The sequence below is a fragment of the Syngnathus typhle genome, linkage group LG21 (genome assembly GCF_033458585.1).
Source record: "Syngnathus typhle isolate RoL2023-S1 ecotype Sweden linkage group LG21, RoL_Styp_1.0, whole genome shotgun sequence".
NCBI lineage: Eukaryota > Metazoa > Chordata > Actinopteri > Syngnathiformes > Syngnathidae > Syngnathus > Syngnathus typhle.
Window position 1 is genome coordinate 5355119 of NC_083758.1, and position 22324 is coordinate 5377442.

At 44.2% G+C, this 22324-nt stretch overlaps 2 protein-coding genes and 1 long non-coding RNA gene across 6 annotated transcripts in view; 1 reads left to right on the top strand and 2 right to left on the bottom strand.

The window, feature by feature from the left end:
• The window catches only part of LOC133145156 (uncharacterized), a 34506-nt gene extending 14217 nt beyond the window's left edge, over positions 1–20289 (top strand). The window contains exons 1-8 of one of the 3 annotated variants that reach the window (XR_009710836.1): positions 4928–5093; positions 10768–10836; positions 14188–14565; positions 14665–15538; positions 15623–15741; positions 18366–18419; positions 18942–19034; positions 20027–20289. This is a non-coding gene — a long non-coding RNA (uncharacterized LOC133145156). Of the gene's footprint in view, positions 1–4927; positions 5094–10767; positions 10837–14187; positions 14566–14664; positions 15539–15622; positions 15742–18365; positions 18420–18941; positions 19035–20026 lie in introns of those variants that run through there. The other 2 variants (XR_009710837.1, XR_009710838.1) reach the window with 2 other exon arrangements.
• pfkfb3 (6-phosphofructo-2-kinase/fructose-2,6-biphosphatase 3) lies at positions 12625–17670 on the bottom strand. The gene is made up of 14 exons (XM_061268298.1): positions 17404–17670; positions 16410–16538; positions 16240–16336; positions 16083–16149; positions 15944–16018; positions 15810–15866; positions 15607–15731; positions 15325–15532; positions 15097–15243; positions 14913–15017; positions 14649–14778; positions 14452–14579; positions 14195–14383; positions 12625–13636 (listed from the first exon to the last, which is right to left on the bottom strand). Exons 1-14 carry the CDS (start codon positions 17480–17482, stop codon positions 13616–13618), a joined length of 1557 nt encoding a protein of 518 aa, XP_061124282.1. The 5' UTR covers positions 17483–17670; the 3' UTR covers positions 12625–13615.
• rbm17 (RNA binding motif protein 17) lies at positions 18736–22210 on the bottom strand. 2 transcript variants are annotated; one of them, XM_061268301.1, is made up of 13 exons: positions 22078–22210; positions 21788–21919; positions 21570–21689; positions 21342–21508; positions 21148–21260; positions 20979–21029; positions 20511–20649; positions 20283–20434; positions 20157–20201; positions 19720–19793; positions 19517–19615; positions 19365–19437; positions 18736–18996 (listed from the first exon to the last, which is right to left on the bottom strand). In XM_061268301.1, the coding sequence occupies exons 2-13, from the start codon at positions 21908–21910 to the stop codon at positions 18899–18901; spliced, it is 1254 nt and encodes a 417-aa protein (XP_061124285.1). In that variant the 5' UTR covers positions 21911–21919; positions 22078–22210; the 3' UTR covers positions 18736–18898. The 2 variants fall into 2 exon arrangements, with proteins under 2 accessions (XP_061124285.1, XP_061124283.1); XM_061268299.1 differs by having other exon boundaries at positions 20112–20201.
• Between the last annotated feature and the right edge of the window lie 114 nt (positions 22211–22324).

Genomic DNA, 22324 nt, shown 5'->3' on the forward strand with positions numbered 1-22324 from the left:
TGCCAGCGTCATCCTTGTACCGTGCGTTGCATTTTTAATGTCCACAACGCCAATGCTTTTCTTCACGCAGCCCCTCGGGCTCGCCGCATGATGCCTAGCTGGGCTGAGTAATTATTTTCCTGGACCAAAAAGTGAAATCATCAAATATGAAAGCAGCAAGGCAAAGGGGGGGGGGGGGGGGGGGGGGGGGGGGAGCAAGAAAGGACTAGTCAGCTGACAGAAGAAACTATGACTCAGAAATGATGAAGAGAGGTGTGATGTTGGATGAATGAGCAAATTGGATTGCCTCACCAGAAAGTCAATTTTGAAACGTGAGATTGAATTCACTTTTGTTTACATCGGGCATCGAGAACAATGGCAGCAATAAACAGCCAGACACGCTTCCTATTGAAGTCATTGTCGGGCACATCGTTTACGTCCGACTCAGATAATTAATTAGCCAAAAAAATAGGAGGACAATGGCAAATTAACAGGGAACGTGTTTGCAATGTACACAAGAGAGCCAGCAAAGGCTCGCAAACTTAATTTCGGCGCTGATGGAAGGCGAGGTGATTTCCTCCGCTCCATTTTTCCGAGCAAACACGTGGATGATAATCAGAGCAGAAGACTGCATTATTTATCCCAAACTCTTATCTGGGAGAGAGAGAATCGCGGATGGAGGGAAGGTGTAACGGTGGAAATGAGCACGGTTAATAAAGCCTCTTGAATTTTTCAAGTCGGAATAAAGTGCCTTGACGTCATGAAAAATCCAAGCATTTTTTATTTTATATTGCTCTGCAGGATGTGTCCTTGTGAATTTCAGAGCATTCTTATCATATTTTATTTATTAAAAAATGGATACAACAATTTTTGGGGGGGGATTAAAGTTGAAATTGCCTTAAAATTTTTATTTCACCCATCTTTTTTATTTTTACGAGCAACTTTCCCCGATTTAGCAATTGACTTTTGCCGGGTCACTTTTTCACGACTCAGCATCCCTCCGTGATGGCCCCACACGGCACTAACCTTTACACCGTTTCCAAACAGGGCGTCGCTCTGCAAACCTACCCTGAGTCAATAAAGTTCGCGTCGGATAAAAAGAACAAGGAAAATGTAGAAGCTTAACCAAGCCTCTGTTTGGATGATGCGTATATCCAACTGCGTTCTACACACAACATCCATTATGCATATTTCCCCCATCAATTATTTGCTCAAAATTAAATAGATGCTTTTCTCCGTGAAAAATACATGAGAGCAGCCAATCCTGGCAAAGGTGTTTCCTTGCCTTTGACCTACTTTCTACTAGTTACAAATTCCAGCATAGAAAGTGGAACACGCGTTCTGTGTTAACAAAAAAAAAAAAAAAAAAAAAACTACCTGCGGTGGGTTGAAGAGAAATGGAAAAAGGGCTTTCCCTACTACTTAATGGCAACGAGTAGCTACAAGTAGCAGTCAATTTACACTAGTTGAGCGATGTTGTCATAACTCTGTCTTGGTAATGACACTGCTTCCTGTTTTAGTCTGGAAAATATTTATTGTGGCGAGAGCATACATCACCCTTGTTTTCGCTACGATAATTCACCGGTTGCTTTTGGCTTCACGTATCGAGGCCGAGCTTTTTTTACTGGTGTCCGGGTCGAATTCCCACTTTCATGGATCATCGCTTGGCGGCGACACACAAAAGCATCACGCACAAGTCGGAATTTTTTTAAAACTGAAACAAGAGGAGATCATTTCAGAAGATGTGACCATCAACACGATGGCGAGAAACTAGAGAGGATAAGAACTTAGCGGATGGCATGGAAGGACGAGGATAGAAAAGGAAGGTTAACTCAAGGTCGCAGGTTCGGTTTACTTGCCAAATACAAGAGAAAGGAGATTTTTTTTTCTCTGTGTTTGAGAAAGAGAGAGAGAGAGAGAGAGAGAGAAGGTGTGTGTGGAAGAGAGTTTGTGGGTTAGATTGCCCGGTCAGATAAGTCCACGAACAACTCTTGGATTGTCGAAGGAATGTAACACAAGAGTAAGTGCTCTAATAAATAAAAGCCTTTCAACAAAAAAAGGTAGAGGCAACCGTAAAGAAGGGAGGGGGGGGGGAGGAAGTGTGTGAAGCAACAGCGAGTCGTAAACATTTCATCGGGGAGTTTATAAAATGCATTCGCTCTCCGAAAAGATACGGCGATTATTGCGCTTGGGATGTGATGGATGAATGAAGCGTGTAATCCTCAACAGATGCATTCACTTGATGGTCCGGCATGTTGCGTAATCTGATTTGCAGGAAGCAATCGTGACTCGTATTCAGTAGCGGAACGATAGAAGAAATTGTCAATTTTACTGAGGATGGAAAAAGGAAATGTTTTATTTATTTTTTCTTAATTGTAACGTGCATAGGTCACATGACACCTTGGCTGCACAAAAGCGCCTGTCACGTCGACCCCCTTTGAAGAGGGAGACGAACGTCACCTCGGGGTGAGCGATGGCGGCCATCTGCGGCAGGGTGGGGGGCGACGTTAAACCTTTTGCTAATATGCGCCTTTTTTTTTTTCTCTATCCAATTTAATAACATGGTACAATAGGCAGGAAAAAAAAGTATATCTGTTAATGTTGACTTGTTTGTAGTAAATTGATCCGCACACAAAAGTTCAACCCGGCGGAGAAAGGAATGCCACGGCTTTTATTGTTGACTCAACTTTCCATCTCTTGTTCACTCAGTCAAGGTTTCATCCGCTGGAGGGTCTTCTACAAAGATGAGGAGGAAGGGGGGGCGGGGTTAAAGGGTCTAAGGCAACACCCAGATTATGTTGTTGCTGAGACGGCGTGTTGATGACTTTTTTCGGAGTGTATTGTGTCATCCTTGGTAACGGATCAAACATTCGCCAACATTCCCTCCGATCCAGAGGAAGGAAACGATAGCGTGCGTGCCGTGTATACTTCGAGGTTGGGCAAGTCGGGGCGGCGTGCTGAAATTAGCCATAATTGACATCTTTGTATCGCTCGGATCAGACCTGAAGTGGATTTTACTTGTGGGGGCCAAAGCAGCTGCGCTATTTGTCTCCACAAGACGCTCCCACAGGGGATTTTCATTATTTCCGGACATGATGTACCAGCACCGATGCTCACTCAAATTGGCTCGCATTTGTTTTTGCAGTGGAGAAGTTAACACCAAAAAAAAATGCTTAAGCATATTTTTAGACGTGGAATTTGTCAGGAGCACAATACACCAGGTGACTAATATTTTTTTTTCATGCTTTTAAGGCACTCCAGTGTTTTCTTTGCGCCTCATTAACTGTCAAGTTGTGCCCTCGGCGCTGTTTGCTTTAAGATGAGCTTTACCCAGTTTATTTTCTTTGCGCAAGGAATTTCCCCCTTTTTTTTTTTTTACTCCTCGCTGCTGAAAAGACACAACCAGATTGAAATACTGTGACAGCAGACCTTATTTGCACAGTGAGCATTTTTTCAGCACCCGAATTCCCCAAAGCCGAGGAACGCACCGAAATAATTTCTAATAAATGCGGGTTAAATGGATCAATCCAGAAAACGGCAACAATCAAATCATCCTGCTTGTTGTTTTTGCGCATGCGTGTCAGTAATTGCACGGATTTGAAAGCGAGATGATGTTTTTCAACTTTGACCTTTGGGACCGCTTGTTCTGTCAGTTAAGATTTCTGTCTTTGCCTCGCTTTCACGTCATACACGACCACCAGACGGTAACCGCTCGACTAACCCGAACCACTGACCCAAACCCCCCCCCCCCCCCCCCCCCCCACATGGGATTAGGGCGGACTTTTCCCAAGCAACTTTCTGTACATCAGTTATGTCCGAAAAATACACTATAATAATAATAAATAACAATAAACGCCGAATGACTTAAATGAAGAGTTCAGGCGTCAAACTTTCCCCAGGTGGTGATCACAAGCTAACTGACCCAAGACTTTCTTTTGACCCTGCCGGACCACACCAACTCATTGACCCCCACCCGGGCTCATATTTCGGTTTAGTTATAATCTGCCTGTGAGCTTTTTGTGACCTCGCACTTTCATTTCCCACTAACTGATTTGTTCACTTGTCACTCAAAGATAAAAAAAAAGTGCAAAAGTCTTTTTTTTTTTCTTTCTTCATTTTGATCAGTAAAGTAGGACCCATAAATGAGCTCTCTTGTGCTTGTGTGTGTGTCACACACAAACTCAGTGAGAGCGCAGTCGACCCTTCAAGGATCAATTACCAAATTAGCATCTCAGACCGCCTGATCTTTCTTCCAGTTACCCCTCATCTCCATTATTTGTCGTTGGTCTTGCTCTTTACTCATTTCAAATCGTCCCTCGCCCTCGTCGTCCCGCGGTGCTAAATCATTTTGCCACGTGACGGCATTGCGCAAAACCGCTGAATGGATTATTTTAAGGCCACAATGAATACCGCACCATAAATAGACAAAAAAATGATTGTGTTGTGATGGGAGTTGATTTATGCGCAACAACAAACCTGCGTATTCGTTTTCAAAGTGACGTCTGAGAACTCTCAAGGGTCCCCGAGGAGCTCTCGAAAGCTGCTCGCCAACTTGATTTTCGACATGTCTGTTCGTGCGTGCGACTAATTTACAGTTTTTACACTTGTAGCGTGTTTTTGTTTTGTTTCCTTTTAGGCCATTGTATGTACAGTGCCGCATGACTTTTTCAGCACTTTAATAGGTTGTGATGCGTTCTGCTACGCTTCACATCAATGGGCATCAATCAAAGCTGTCAAGTCCGCTCGGGAACGGGAGCAAGGCCTGAATTTAAAAGCGCCGCACTGACGACAGTCTAAGGAGAGCCAGCACGCAAGCACACGCAGGGTTCTAGCTAAGAGTGGTATGCTGAAAGGAAGTTAGTGAGGCAGCAGACGGGCCAAGTTTTGACAAGTCTCTCACACGCTCCTCTCTCTCTCGGCCTCACTCTTTCACCGCTGTCATCCCGTCCCGCCTCTCAAACGTCAAAAATGTTTCGCAGACAGCACAGCATTAATATTTCCCGCGACACGTTTCAGGGACTCGGAAAACAAAGACGTCTTTGATAAACAGACATGGATAACTGCTATGCTGGGAGTTCGGATTGTATCACGTAGGAAGTTCAAAGTTCAGCCAGGTCAGCTAAGCGACGCCGTGTACGAACACAAACCGCAACAAGCGCATTACAACATTAAAATGTCAACGTTGAAACACGGGAGCGTGGCGCATAGTTTACATTTTAAACACACGACAGATCACAAACGTACTAGCTTTGATGCTAAAATTGCTAGCTTGTAGTTTGTAACAGACATTGAGACAAAAGTCTACATTGTTCATATTCATTTTAATTCCTTTATTAAGACGTAACACAAGATTGATCGGAATCGGTGAACATCACGATGAGTTGTCGTCGTTGCAGCAAGGATTTATTGATTGCTTCCTCACGCATGCCATCATCTGTCTCAACCATCTGCTCTTCCTCACAATCTCCCCCCCCCTCTTTAAGCCCCTTTCATTACATCCGGTTGCAACTTGAATGCCCGTGGAAAATAAAAGCACCTAATATCCTATATTAAATGTCATGTGTTTCCTAGCCCGAAAGCCCAACGTGACAAATGTTTAGCCTAACTAGCAAATTTGCTCAGCAGGACATTCTTTTCAAGTTTTCATCCATGACTCGTTCATTTATATTCTTAAAATCGTCAAAAACCTAAAGGCGAAAATATTTGTATATATCTTAACATGAGAAACAATCATAACAATTCATTTGAAAAATCCCCCCGAAGTCATCGACCAAGTCAGCGTGAAAAGATTTTGGCATTGTGACGTCACACTACCGAAATGCATTTGAAAAACAGACTTACCCATTGAGTTCATGTTTCGGACAAATCCTCTGCAACTTTTGTGTCTTGTCAAAATAAGTTTCACGATCGTTTGTTGATACCAAATGCATCGTTGTTCTCGGCCTCGGGATGCGGGAGCTGTTTCGATCATGTTTTCCAAGCCTCCAGTCTGATTTTATGTAATCCAGTTTTGAATAACAAGTATTTTTTGCCCCCTCAAATAAATCCAGTGTCTTTATTCATCGTGAACAAGTCGTACATTTTTGTCTTTTGAAGACTTCTCAGCCGCTGCGCTAAATGCTACAATTATCTGCGGCAAAATGAGCCCAACCGAGTCGGGCCGTTAATCATGACTAGTAATGAATGGATTCTTCATTAGAAAGGAATGAATGGAGGCTATCGAGAAGATTTATCATCGGAGTTGAGCTGAAGAACAAACACTGTCGAGCTTTTGAGTAAGTTGTCCCGTCGAAGAATTAAAACAGTGCGCCGAGATCGTCGATTGATTCGAGGCGATTTCGGAACCGGTGATGAGCTCAGTTGGCATTTTTGCACTTGCCCGCCGGCTTTCCCTCTGCCAATGAGCAACGGTGCCAAACCGCGACAGTAGTTAGGATTTTTTTGGAATGAGTGAAAAATGCTTTGTCCAAGAAGCACTTCTTGATCGTCGTGATTTTACACCCTCCCCTCCCAAAAACAGCATATCAATTAAACAGTAAAAGCGCCCTCGCCATCCGTTTTGTTGCATTGCATAATCCCATCGAAATGATGCCATAACACGCTGTAATCAAAAAACAAAAAAAAAACGGCGATTTAGCGATCAAATAAATAATGTGTGTCAAGCGTAAATCCAAAACCTCCAAGCTGGCCAGACTCATGATTATTTAGCATCGTGATGATTATTGGATAAAATGTCTGTCTGGCGGTCGGGCGCAAAGTAGATGGAGAAGTGGGGATGGGGGTCATCCACCATGCCCACATTGGGTCACATCCTCTCTATGCTGTCGTCACGCTACGCTCAGTATTAAATCCATCAGGAAGTAGAGATGAGTGTTAATCACTGCTCATCTGACTGCACGCAGAGATTACACACTCTCGGTAAACATACCCTGAGTATATTTTGCATCAATCCTAAATTTGTCCGTACATTACTGTGAAGGACAAGCAGCGTATGAAAGTGGTTGCTAGCTATAAGTACAGTGATGCTATTGGAACACAAACACTTGTGTGCATATATTCTTTATCCTCTGCAAAGAATCAATCATGAATTAATTATTACCATTCCCAGGAGTAGCACAATGAAGCAAAACAAAAACGGTTTTATTATTGAGCCAACTCTCAAAACATTTTTTGTCAAACTGCATATTAATTGAATTTATCAGTGAGTTGTTTTTTTTTTGTCATTAGCCTCGGACGTTCAGAAATAAACGTAGAAACTCCACGTCGATTTTTGTAGTGTTGTATTGTGGCTCACTATTGCCCCTAGAGGACGTAGTTGGTATTGCAAGACCTTTCGAGGCTCATGAAATTGACATTTGAGCTAGCTGGTTTACTTGTGTGGTTTCGTGTCTGAGCCACAAGTGTTCATACCGTACATTCACATTCTCCGAGACAGACTCCCTTTGCGTCTGTAAATACAATCGGAAAAAAAAAAACAATCTGAAAGCGTTTTCCAAGAATAGTCGGAAGAGCACTTTGTCGGACTTCTCATTGAGCTTGCTATTCCTGATGTTGTCTGTTTACTGCGTAATCATTTTATAGGCCCAATTATGGCAAAACAGCCTGCTGTGAGAAACATGAAAATAACCTATGGCTTCCTTCTCTTGTAACTGATGTGATGGGAGGGAAGATAGTTTTTTTTTTTTTCCATGTTGGAAAAGTTTCAAGTATTTCCAAGTGGATTAGAAAGAAGCCCGTGAGACCGCGTTCCTCCTAACGAATGAAAATCAGCTTCACTCTTGATATTGAAAATGAAGCAATAATTCTCTTCAAAGATTCTGTAAGGTCAGACGTATATATTTTTGCTGGCTCTATTTTCGTCGGGAATTTTTAAAAGAGCCGAAATTCCCCGGAGTGCATCGTGACTTTTACTGTATGTGTCAAGGGAAAGGCGTACAGTTCCCAAGGTGGTGTCCACTAGATTTTCATACAGATGCGAATGATTTACTGTTCATATGACAGCTTTATGATCTCGAAAACTTCGAGTTTACATTTTCAAATAAAACCCGCTCTCGACGTTCACATTTGACGTGTTTATGTTTGTTAGGGTTTCTGTTCAAACTCGTTGGCGTCAAGGACTTTATGTCCTTTAAATGTCGGCTATTGTTATTATATACTGTAATTACATTCATTTTACAAGCACTAATACAAAATAAATAAATACAGCGGGTATGAAAAGTCTACACACCCCAGTTTGACTGCCAGGATGGTGTGACATAAAAAAAAAAAAAAAAGACACATTTTCAGCCCTAATGTGACTTTTATACTACTGAAATGACTATTCAAATATTTTTCAACATAGGAGGTAAGACTATACAACTGGAATAAAGTGTTTGCACAAGTGTGCGCACTCTTGTAGCTTTGTTGTGAATTAACCAATCAATTATTAACTCATGTTAAATGACGAACAGGGGTGTGTAGACTTTTTAAGTGCACTATTTGTAATATTGACGCATCAATTAAAAGAAAAACGTAATAAATAATACAATAAATTTCTAGGGCAATCAAACTGACATTTTGTGCAAGCCTTCTGCCACCTTGTGGCTCGTCGCGGCACTGCGTGTGTCTACTAATACACCACTGCAATTGCAAAAATTCTTCCAAAGTCGTATTAATTATTGTTATATAAATATTTAAATGAAAAACGTGTGCTTAATTTAGGGTAGATAAAATATTTGTAATGTAACTTTATTAATTACTGCTGAATTTCCAACTACTTGCAATGCTTAGTACAATGTACACTTAATAATTTTTATTTTTTTTACTGACTAAAGCATTGCTTTTCAATGACTGTCAGAAAGTGCATAATAATCATTTAGATTTACCGGGCTTTTTATTTATTTTTTATCGTATGTCCAGAAGAGGGCGCAATTTCCCTTCATATGAACAAGCGGCAACAAAGTGGAACAGTTTCCTTCCTATCATGGGCGGTCTGACTCATTCACAATGCAAGAGGTTGTAGTAAACGTGAGTCACCTTGAAACTATCCACATGTGTGGATTATTTCCATGGAAAACTCACATGAGATCATATGACAGGAGGTTTTTAGTCCAGATTATGGGACACGATGATCTGGCCACGAGACGTTCAGACTATGGGATTAAACGGGACGGGACGCTCCTGCAGGTTCAAGCACTGGGTCACGGCCGACGTGCATTTCCTGACCTCTGCGGTGCTCATCATTTGCAAATTGGGTGGTCACATAGTGAATGAGTTTTAAAGGTGGCCTTGCGTCAACTCGGTTAGCATATGGTTAAAAGCGTTTGCAAATGAATGATCACATGTCGAAAGTCAATGTTTGCCTCCTCCGCTTAGTCACACTTCCACAAAAAGTCAACACTTGACATGCTGAAGAGACAGGAAAAGTGTTTTGTTGCTCTCATTTGCATAACGGCAAATGGTGTCGGAGAGAGTCGCACGCAGACTAAAAAAAAAAAAGGCTGTAAATATACTGCTTGAGCTATTTATTTTTTTTTAGAGAGGAGAAAATGACAAAACCCAGTGTCATCAGTGAAGTTTATTTGCTGCTCTGAGGCGGGTGGCGTGGGAAGAGTGGAGGTCAAGTCTGGTGCGGGAAAGGCCATTGTGGTGTCAAAACGTGAGCGATCCGCTTCAACAAATCACCGAGTGGTGCCAACAAGGCGCCGCGGCAGGAAGCCGTTTCGGATTGTCATCCCGACACAGTCGTTTCCTGTGTACTGTAAACTTTGAGAACTTCAAAGTAGCGTCCGATTTTTCGCCAACATCACAATGACGCTCACGTCTGGCCAGTTGAGCGCCAAGAGACCAAATTTCACCCAGCCAGTTCAGCGAGCGAGCCGAATATCCGAATTGAGCCTTGCGATTAAGGTGCTGGGAAGCGGGACTGCGTGTTCTTGAAGTTGCGTAAGCTTATTAGTCGTCGACCTGCAGAGTCAACAACGAGCCACTGTTTGTACACAGAGCAACGAGGTGACACAATTGGCCTCGAGCTAGATTCGGACTTATGACATAAGCCAACCTGATTCACCCCGTCGTCCGAATAAGCGTCCGTTAGTTAGCGCAAGTTAGCAAAGAAATTAAAAAATGCATGGACCTTGGCCGCTTTGAGCAAAAGTTAAGTTCGTACATTGAAGGCCTTTTCCCTCGACCGATCTTCGACCCTTCTGCAGAGGTCAGTGGAAGGGAAATTTTGTGCAAACCGCTCTTGCGTATACACACTTACAAAATTGCGACTGACTCACAATGGGAGCACAATGAGTGAACTTTCGATACTCCGAGGAAACCTCGTGCCTCTGCGTCCACAATGGAGCCAAATTCATTCCGGTGTTTTTCCCCTCCTCACTCAGATTGTCCCGTCCTAACTATAACCGTCGTTTGTTTTTATGGCTTTATTGCTCCCGATATCCCCTAAACCAACTTTCTGTTGTGACACTTCCCATTTGTCAGGCAAGTCCTGTTAACCATTGTTAAAGTTGGCTACCGAGCAATGTCGTAACGCATTCTTCCGTTAACGAGAAATGTTTCATGATGTTAACGGCGTTTAATTTTTTTTTTTTTTAAATAATTATGTTTTTATAATTCCGTGACCTCATCAGTAAGGATTGGACAATGCTAGATTTTTCTTTTTTTTGTCTTTGGTGGGACTTTGGATAAAAGTCCAAAGTCTCACAAAAAAAAACGTCACGTCACTTTATGAGTGGCTGTTACGGTCACAGAAGGAAGGAGATGAGTGTGACGACACTGAGTAGTTTCTCCCTTGTGTTGCAGGAAGTGTCATCATGGTGCCAACAGCAACACACCTTCGAAACCTTGGCCCATTTGTTCATCATTTGGAACGTACGTGACCTTCCGCATGTCCATCTCTCCGGTTGGTTATTCCCGGGGCGGGAATTGGGAACGAGTGGATTCCACTTTTCCCTCTCCTCTTTCACCTTCTCATTTCCTTGTCCTCTTCACCCCACCCGCCCCTGATGTTAGCGTGTCCACAACAACCTATCCCATTAGCCCTATTAGCCGCGTAGAAACGCACAAGGTCAGGAGAATGTCAACATGACACACAACAAAAAACTGTAGGGTGACTCATCAAGACGAGTATTGTGCCTTTTGTGTTGGACGCATAACTGCGCGGCGGAATGCCATAAAAGGCTCTTTTATTGCCAAGCCGGTGTAATCGGGGATATTTAATCCCCTCCTCTCCATTCATGTTCGGCTTATCCTCTCCATTCACACGGAAATCTAGCTGTCAGTACCCTGCGCACACAAAGAACGAGCAATTTGCACGAAGAGCGAAGCGAGGTACAACTGGACATATTCAAACAGGCAACGTATTGTTCATAGGCATAATACAATTTAGACTGATTTGAAACAATCTATATTTTTTTTATTATTTAGTTATTTTAGTTAATTAACAACAACAGGTATGATCAATAAAATAATAAGCCGAAATTCATAATAGTTTCTTGTTTTGGGAAGGAAGATGCCTTTTCATTCATATTTTTTTTTTGTTTGCTCTTGAATTGGATTGATCAAAAGAATGAATCACGTAGTCGCTCAAACCAGTTGAGCTTGTTCGGAGGCCAAGCGACCTTGAGACAATAACCTTCACGCGCGCCCTCGTCCATATCATGTCGTAAAATTGCGAAACTCGTCGCGATGCGTTTGAAATAGGTCAAAAGAGTCGATTCGCCCTCGTGCGTTTGAGCCTGAAGTAATCCCGTCCACAAACGGGACGCCGGGTCACATGCACGGCTAATAAGGAAGCGCTAATAAGATAACAGAAGCAAAGAAGCTGAGTCATGATGAAGAGCGCCAAGACCCGACCGTGTCCAATGTCGCGGAATTTGTCAAATGCCGTCGTGGGGCGAAACGCAAATAGAGGACGTTTGAGGTGCGGACACCTTCATGGCTGGAACCCTCGGGGGGGGGTTGAGAGCGCCGGCCCCTTCGTTAACGCGGCTTTAAAGCTGCTATTTGCGGAGCGGGCGGCTTAGCGGCTCCACGTTTTACCGTTCAAAAGCCTGACACAGCAGCTCGCGCAACCACAGCAATGCCTGCCAACAAATTTGTACTGCGCCCGCCAGAGAAGGACAAGCAAAGATACATTTTAGAAATGTACTCTCCCTTTCCAAAGACATTTTGGGGGGGAAATTGCCGTTGCCTAATTTGCGGTACTTGTGAAATCCTGGCGGCAACCCAAATGTTGGCGAGAAATGAGCCGCTGCAGTGATGTCACCAAAAGTGTACGTGTGCGCTTGAGGGACCTGATGGCGAGCACATAGACACCCAAATGCTCAGTCTGACCACAACTCACCACAAATGTTGACTTGTGTCTCTTTAGGTGTTGAGTGAGTGAGTGAGTAAGACGGAGACCCAAATAGGAGGCCAGGCACATTCTCAGCTCATCAGAGAGCCAGGTTATATTTATATCCAACTGGCATTAACACCAATATCAGTAAGGAGGGGGCGGGTCGGAATCCAAATTGTTCTGCACAGTGGACATAAATAAACATCACCTTGAATTAGTCGTTTTTATTTTCCACTCCCTGCAACATCGTCCTGAATTGCGTCAGTCATTCTATCAGAAGACAAGGTGGCTGACTCACAATAGAAGAAAATACACCCAAATATTTTGAGTTGTTTTATTGATCCAGCAGATGCAAAATCAAGTACAACATACTGTCCTTGCCTGCATAGTAGGCCCCTCCTCCCTTTTTGTGTGTGCCAAAAACTACATAGAAAATAAATAGAGAATATAATAAAGTTGTAACAAAAAAAAAAAGAGAAACACTTCAAGTAGATTGTACTAACATGCCAACAAACGGTGAGAAGCAGTTTCTTCCTATACACAAACCCCGCTTGCTCTTTAAGTTCCGCCACATTAGTACAAAAAAAAGACATATTTTCATTCAAACCTTCCAAGAGAGTCAACAATTGTCTCCACTTATTCATATTTACAAAGATATTATTAACAGCACGCTTTGTTATCAGAAAAATAGAAGTGCTTCTACTCGTGCGGCGGACAAAGAAAATAACCTTTGCCCCAAGACCCTGTTCGAGTCGGCGTGTTCGCGAAATCATTCAATGTGCGCCGATGTGAAATGTGGAAAACGGAACCAGACGAAGCGACAAGCGCTAACAGGCACTCTACGGCAAGAACGACCTCCGTTTAAAATCAAGCGGCTTGAAGCACATTCATGAATAAACAAAAATCTCGAAATGCGTCCCAAATGTGCAAAATCATTCAACGACTTGGCTCCGCCTTGACACCCACATAAAAAAAAAAGTGAAAAAATCCCAGTGTGAAATAAATACAATTCAGTGAACGTCTCCAGTGTGAACGGCAAGACTGACTTTTAAATCCCCCCCCGTAGGAAAATCTTGAAGGAAGGCATGAAAAGTGACAGTTTTGCGTCTTTGGATAAGGAAAAAAAAACTAAAATAAAAATCACCCCCCTCTTTTTTTTTTTAAGATTTAAAATATACCAATGTGAGAGAGGGGGGGAAAAATGATGTCATCTTTTCCATGTATAAAGGCTTTTTGTAGAATAACTTTCATTGTGTCAAGACATTGAGTGAAAGGTCGCCGGATGCCGCTTCATTGCGACCGGGCAGGGCGTCAGGAGTGTCTCCTCAGGTTCTGCAAACACAAAATGTGCCGAGCCAACGTTAAAACTCAACTCCACCCGTTTTTTGTAATGTTTGGTATGCGCTTAGCGCTCTACTAATGTCGCCTAATGCCTACAAAACTACCGGTTATGTCACCTGCTGGTATTTTGAAATAATCCTCACGTGCCTTAGCACTTTGTCATAAAACGAGAGAATGATTCGAGGGAAACCACTTCCAGGTAATGGAGGACGGTTCGCCTTTTTATTTTTTTATTTTCTTATAAACTCACAAAATAAATCAGACACACGGATGAGTCAGTCTGACTCAGCGCAACAGCATGAGAACTTTCTAAGGCGGCTATCATTTCCATCCATTGAAAGTAATAGCATAGCAAATATAGCAATGTGACACTGAATTATTATTCCCCCCCCCCCCCCCTTCAGCCACACTTAGCTGCTGTATGAATACTTACAGGCAAACTTTGCCCAGCCAGTGCTGGAGAAGCAGGAGAAGGCAGCACAGGAAGATTTGAAGTTAAAAAAAAAACGATGGATGACCCACGACTGATTTGTTTATGCTAGGACTCACCTGGCCGGCCAGTGTTAGCGGGAGGTGCGACGGGCTGCAGAGTGCCAACGAAGCCACCGAACGAGGGAGCTCCTGGATGGGAGCTTCATCCAGGTTGTCGATGCGAGGCTTTTTGATGTTGGTCTCGGGGGTGGTCAAAGGAGTCACGCTGTTCCTCCGGATCAAGCTCCCCGGACCTCTCCTTACCTCCTGTGCAGAATTCGACTTAATAATATCCATCGGTACAGATAAACAGTACCCGTGTGAGGAGGTCTTACCTCGGGTCGGTCTCTGTGAGTATTCACTGCCTCCACGTTCAAAGAGATGGACTCGATTTTGCAACCGTAGGCCACGGGGGTGAGCTTCAGCACAGTATGAAGGGGACACTTCAGGTAGGGCATCTCATCTGCAATATTTATAAAATAAAATGATTGGTGATTTGTGGTTACATGAGCATATTGATGAGTGTCCTCACCTGCACTTTTATCCAGGAAGTAGGCCAGGAGGCAACGCATGACAGCCTGGTGGCAGATGACCAGCACATTCTCCTGACGCTCCAGCTCCATAATGACCGGCTCCACCCTCTGGACCAGGTCCTGGTAGGACTAGATCCAACAAAATGGTAAGTGAATGTCATCTCAAGTTAAGCATGAAGGAGTACCACAAGGGTCAATTTCGGAACCTCGTTTATTTCAACTGTAGTTGTAATATATCCAGTATTTTTACTAATGGGGCCTACCTCTCCAGCGGGGTAGCGATAGTAGTATTTATCTTCATCCCTCAAGGCGAACTCCTCAGGAAACTTCTCCTTAATCTCATCGTACGTCATCTCCTCACATAATCCCTAAAAAAAAAAAAGTCGGTAAATATTGAATATTTATCCAGGGAGAAAATATAATGTTGCGTCCCAGAGTGACACGCACTGCGTCAATTTCATTGAGGGCCTTCCACTGCTCGTACGGGACCCTCAGGTGCTCAGCTGTCTGGATGCTGCTGCACAACTGGCTGGTCCAGACCTTCAGATCTTTCATCTGCTGCTCCTCCACGAATCCAGCCAAGGCGCTGGAAAACTACAAAGGAGAGCGCAGAGAAAAAAAAATCACCGCCTGATTCCTCCAAACGTGGCCCTGAAGCTTCGGAATATCCCCTACCTGCTTGCCCCTCGGCGAGAGGCCAGCGTCGCCCCCGAGCCGCCCCTCCAGGTTGTCTGTGCTCTCTCCGTGTCGACACAGGTAGATGGTGCGCGGCTGGACGTGGATGTTCATCAGGTAGTAGACGATCTTGCTCTGGGTGTGATCCTGGATGCGGTTGACCAGGAAGCGGCGGCCCACGTCTATCACCTTGATGAAGGAAAGGTCCCTGCAGGTCGAGAACCCGATTAACAATGGAACCGAAAAATCGAGAGCCCGTCTTTTTGAAAATGAGTTTCTTGCCTGTCGTGCTGATCAGGGTCCAGAGGCTGGTAGCTGGCTTTGTAACATTCAATCCTCCTTTGGAAATCCAACACGGCGTCCGTCTTGTTGCAGTCTTTGTAATCTGGGCAGGAAACCTTCACTTCCTGGAAGAAGGTCAGATTTATTTGTCACTATCAAAATGCCAATTACAGCTGTGGTCAGTTACGTTATCGTGAACTCACCATGATATTCGACGCGATGACGCCCGGGTCGTCGCAGACGGACTCGATGAAAAAGATCTGGACAGAAAAAGAGGTAAATAAAGAGACACCAGACCACCCCCCCAATCCATCCGGTCGCCATGGTAACCACATACCCTGTAGCTATTCTCGAGGCCAAACTGGAGGATGAGCTTCCGCCTATCCCTCGTGGTGTTGGTTGCGTCAAAGACCTGCCGTAGACGCGGCGTCTTAGTTTGTGTCTCTGGTACCGCTGATGCATCATGGGAAACTTACCGCGACTTGGCCTCCCTCGTCTTGCAAGTAGGACTTGACGTCCCTCAAGGCTGCTAAGGCACATTGTCTGAAAAGCCAAGATGTTTATTTTAGTTTTTTTTTTTTTTTTTTATCGCGAACACTGTACGTTGTATTTCCCGTAAGCGCATCCACTTACTCCCTGATCTTGACAGCGCACTCGTTATCCGACTTAAAGAAATCGTAGGAGCTGTAGTTTTTGACCGCTTCCCTGCGGTACTCCCCCACGTTGAAGACTGCGGGCGGTAAACGTCGCGATGAGAAGACGTTTCGGCTTTGCCGGCGGGCGCCCCCGGCCGGCGTGCGTACCTTTGGTGGGCATGCCGATCCAGTTGAGGTAGCGCGTGAGTTTCCTGGACATGTACGTCTTGCCCCGAGCCGGCAGGCCCACCATCACGATGACGGTCGGGGGGTTGGCGATGTGGGGGACGCCGCCCGCTGTGGGGGACAACAGTTCACGTTACTTCACTTACTAAGCATTTCTTGACGTCACATGAAGTCAACTTAAGTGCCTCTGTTACCGCACCGCAATAAACATAGGCAGTGCCAATTGACTAATCTTGTTTCCATAACACAAGAACCACATGAACGGGAAGAAGGGATTAAGGGCGGTAATTGACATTCAGACTCTGCCAGCAGGTCTGGCCCAGCTCTGACAGTTGGAAGCACATACTTTGGGGCAAAAAAAAAAAAAAATGTCATGACCTGATTTAGGCTTGAGTGATTTATTTTTTGCAAAAATAGCCACTGGAGGTTTTGGAAGAGTGGTTAAATATAAGCAACACTTTTTTGTAAACTACTGTTTGAGTTTCGGAAACTGCTTAAAAATCTTAATATGCTTGAGAAAAAAAAAAAGTATCTTAACAAATACAATATTTCACTTGCTCGGTTTGAAAGAATGCAAACGTGGGTTTAAATCATCAGTATCGCGCCATATAACGCGTTGGCCACCGACCAATGAAAAGCCGAGTTTTTTTTTTTTTTTTTTTGCAGCATCCCACTCCGGGTTGCGACGCAATGCGGTTACCATGGCGACTTGTGTCTCGTCACGCACTAGTCGAGGCGTGCCGTGCATGCCGTTGTAGGACAAGTGCACCCGGCACCCACGTTCATAACCAGCAACCCATTATTGTAGAGTTTTTATTTTATTTTTTTTATGTATTTCTTCAATAATCACATTAGTAGACAGAAACATCATGCATAAACATGCAAATAAAAATTGGGTCGCACATCAAAGAGGTCATAGTAATATCAAATCCTATTCATTCTATATTAGATGTTTCATTTCAATAATGTACTTTACCTCTACGGGGTGCCGGTTTATCATCCTTGGTAGGAACCCAGATCTTTTGGATCCTGTTCTGGGTCAGCTCTCTGGGCATTCCTTGAAGACTTGGAAAAGCTGCACACAATAAGTGGGAAGCACGGCGATTCTAACGCACCCAAACAAAAAAAAATAAAAAAATAAAAAAATTAAGCGTTGTAAGTTTTGCCTGAGCAAGAAAAACAATCCGCTAGTGACGGTAGAGGCCGCTTGGAGCGTTGAGTAGAGCTAATCTGCCGGTCTGCGGCGTCGATCCGCTATTTAAGGCTGCCTGGTGGAGAGGCAACGTGACTGGGATGACGACACAAACGTCGGCGTCATGAGCGATCGGGGGCAGTAGCACCACCTTGCGGTCATTATGGCCATTACAACGACATTACTCGTGGCTCAAAAATAGTATTTTAAATGATGGGACAAGCCGAAAGTCGCAACAACGGTAGTTTACGATAAATCTCACGAGTCACTTAATAGTATACCAGTAGGAATGTAAATAATAATAATGAGTAAAGTTGCTTTAGCTATAAATATCTGTCGAGGAATATTTGCTGAGTTACTCATTTCAAAACTAGCATTTCTTATTATGTAATTATGTCCTGCTCTATTTTTAGTTGTTTTCCCACACCTTGGACTTCCCAAGTGAAACGTGCAGATTGGCACTCGTCAACTGCTCAGGCTTGCACCATTTAGTCATCGTGGATGTAGTTACACATATTACACATACCAGTTCTGTACAAGCCTCAGGACACAAAATCTCCCATGGCGTAAACATGTTTTTATTCTGACAAATTAAGGACATACGAACTCATGAGATGTTCACTGGCAGATTAAATGTTTTTGTTTTCTGGAGGTAAAACAAATGTTCATTGCATCATTCGTGGCTACACAAATAAACATGAATGACGTGAGCTAAGTTTATTTGGCAAATGTGTTTGTCTTTTCAGAAAAGGAACTTCGATGTGTACTGCGCAGGAAGTGCCGGTTAACTTCTCACTCAGGTTTGTCATTTTGTTTACATTGTAAGAGCAAAATGAATAAAAGAGTGGAACATCCCTCACGGGTTGCTCTTCGTTTCACCATCCAATTTGTTTCGGAATGATGAAATCTGCTCCTGACTGACGTCTTGCCAGACAAAAGCCCCGAGAGGAGCGCTTACATAAGTTGTGAATGAGGCTGAGGCTCTGTCCCATAATGGACTTGGGGCAAAGTTAAAATTCTCTGCCCTCTGGAGACACCACGGAGACAAAATTGCAGCAGGGAAAGTAGGTTCTCCTAAAAAATGTCATCTCAAGAACTAAACTTTGCAAGACAAAATACAAATGAATTTTAGTCCTTTATTATTTAGAGACAAAAAGTATTTTCCATCTCAGAACTAGGACCAAAAAAAAAAAAAAAATTGAAACTACACAAATCATACAACAAATGAGGAAAATAGAAAACAGGCGTATGTACATGACAGGAGAGGACGACCTGGTTACTACTCGCCCAGGTTAAAAACCCGAAATTTGTCTTGATCGTAGAAGCAGGCCTTGACGACCCGCCCGCCGAAATAACGTCCGTTCAGATCCACCACAGCTGCGGAAGACAGAAGGCAACAGTCAAACCATGTCAAGGTAAATAAATCTATCTAAATACACCGAAAGAATGGCAACAAAGGTGGTTCAATACAGATGAGGTTCAGATTATCCTTATACCGCGTCATTCTGAAAAAAAAAATTCCCCGCATGTCCTGCTTTGCCCGTATTGTGATGTAAGCCCAATTCCGCTGGGAGACTGGACTAGGTTGCTGGGCCACATCTGATATAACACCACAGGGAGCCCCGTCACACCTTTGTTTCCAATCTGGGCCAACCCAATTAGAAAGCAACACACTCCCCCCCCCCCCACTATAATGGAGAAGTTACACAATAGTAGTAGCAGAGATGACGGAATGTGATACAAACCTTTAATGGCCGACTCCACTCTTTCAAACTCCAGAAATATTCTGACCGCTTCGTCATCGGGCACTTCGGCGATCTGTGGAAAAAAAAAAAAAAGAGCATGTTTAGGCTGAGTTGAACCAACGACGGTCCCTTTTCAACCTTTTGCCGCTCACCTCGAAGATGACGCATTTAATGACTTTGCCGTATTTCTCGCACTCTTCTTTGGTCTCGCCCTCCAAGTCTTCGTCCACCTCTCCTCGGCCCACCATGTTCTAAAAACAGGGGCCCAAACGTTTAGCAAAACCCAGCGGCTCACCAAACGAGTCCTTGACGATTTTCGGAGAAATTTCGTAACCGTTTAATATGACAGGCGTACCCTCAGTAGGACCACCTTGGTAGGATTTTTGAGAATCTCTGTCAGCGGGTTTGCATCAGCCTTCTTGGAATCCACTAGAATGGAAAAAAAAAAAAAAACATTTACCAACTCCTGTATGGGGCAACCGAAAGGCTGATAACAAAACAAAAAAAACTCTGTATTGTATCAAACTGTATTGTTCAAGTGTGGGCGTGTAACTCAGTACAATTGTAATTTCATCTGGAGAACTTTCTATGGAGTTCGTGTGGTATCATTTTTTCACCAGCCATGTTTTGTAATACTTTTTCTTTTTTTCCTCCTCTCCAAGAACATTACACAAAAGCAACAGTGCAGTGCAGATCACCTTACACCTGAACACATCGTATTAATAAAGAAAAATAAGCAGCTGTGACCTGAGCCCCAAAACGAAGAACAGAACGGCAACTGGGTGGTCCCACCTGCTCCTCCGGGAGTCTCGGGAGGAACTGGCGCCGGAGCCCCTGCTGCTCGGGCGACACCACAAAGTAGAAGCCTTCAGAAGATGTTCAAAGTCAAGAGTATCACTGCATCAAAATCCTTCTTACGTTTTTCCGCCAAGTCCCCGATGATAATCTTGCCACCTCTTTTGCTCGTCTTTTCCACAGACAGCGCCGTGCTCAGGCCCTGCTCGTGCTTGCCCAGCCCTTGGCCCTCCTTGAAGCCGTACTTCTGCATGATTTTGTGAGCCACTGTACCCCTGCAGGAACAGGTACATTCAGTGAGACAACGTGTATGTCGTGTACCAACGCAGTAAAAGAATTTGTCGGACTCACCCCATGTTGGCCAGGAAGGAACTGGTTGGTCCGGGTGGGGAACGCGGCCGCTCCGAGTCCTCGTACATGGGCGGAGGGATGGCGGCCTTTGAGCCTCTGCTTGGACGACCTTCGTCCTCGTATGGGTATGCCGAAGAACCTTGTCCATTTAAATCAGGGAAGTGCAACTTAAATGATGGAGGGGGGGGGGCACAATTTTTCACCACTGCATTTGTTAATGAATCAAGGAGCCACTCAGAGTCTGGTCCCACCAGTTAACCATCCCTGAATAAATTTCAGAAGATTGAAGTTGATATAGTGCGTTAATGCTGACAATGCCTCCCTCTGCTGGACAAACAGTGCTATTACAACACAGGGTCAGATTTTCTTGACAATCTTCAAGCTGTTGCAACTGATCACCAAACTATGATGTCTTTATGATTTTTTTTTTTTTTTTTTATGATAGGCCACAGGGGATGTCACACTCACCATCTCTGTCGACAAGTGACGAAGGCGGAGCAATGGCAGCACCACCCATACCTGAGGAAGCGGACACACAAAAACAAACAGTAAGTTTACTTAATTCCTAAACAAAAAGAATTATTTTTAAATGTCCAAGTTGTGTGCATGAGGTAATACAAGCAAAACACGCGCTCACTTCGTTTTCGCCGCTCCTTCTCATAATCTTCGTCTTCGTCAGAGTCCTCCTCCGCTGCTGGGAATCTCGAGAAGCCGCTTGGGGCTCCTCCTTCATGTCTGTCTTTCCTTTTCCTAGTGGGATAAATGAAATAGTGTGACTAAACTACCCCCAAAAAGATCTTGTGAACAGATTTTGTACTGTCTTTGGTCTACTTTTCTCTGTCCTCAATCTCTTTCTGGCGTTCCTGCTCCCTCTGCCGCTGTCTATCCTCCCTGTGCCGCTTCAACACCTTCTCATAGTCGTTGGGAAACATGGGGTCGTACTCGTCGGCAAGCGGGATCAGCACATCTCCAGAGGAGAAGCCGGCGGGGGCGGTTTCCTGTAATGTTTAGCGTAGCTTCAACGGGGATCTTTACCATTTAAGTCAGAGGTGATCGGACCTTGACTGCAGCAGCGACAATTGGAGGAGTGTCTGGGATCTGTCGGTCTTCAACGGCGGGGCCGCCTCGCTTTAGATCGATGACAGGAGCCAAAACAGTAGTTTGCTTCGTCCGATGCGTCTGCACACACATGGGGAAAAACAATTCCGACACATTGATAAATAAATACCAGTGATACCTGGGCTTTAGTTGAAACCACACCAATTGCTTGTCCGTACCTTAGCCTGGGTCAGAGTTGCTTTCTTCACCTTCAGCTGGGACTGCAGCAGCTTGAAGTTTTTGGACCATCCTTCGGTCTTGGTGTCACTTGCACCCACGCCGAGGTCATCATACAGCGACATTGCTGTTACCTGAGAGAGATGATCGCCAGGAACGAACAGGTCAGGTTTGGTAACAGAGCGGGCACGACAAATAGCTCATGTTAGCTGAATGCAGTTCGTTACAGTGGCCTTTCCCTACCGCCTAGCAATTCTGTCGAAATACATTTCGTAACGAATGTTGAACCTACCGTTTTGGAGTTAAGTCGATATGAATTGAATGAAATGATTTCTTTTAGATGCACATCGAACAAAAAGGCATGTTCTTGCAAGACGGAAGCAAAAACCGAGCGCGTCAGTCAACAACACTCCGTGACGTCTTTTTTTTTTCTTTACTTGTCGCGCCACCTAGCGGCCGGATGACCCCGGTTGAACCACAACGGTGCTTGATATGTTGCTTTATGATATCGACGTTTTGCAATTTTTATAACACTTTTT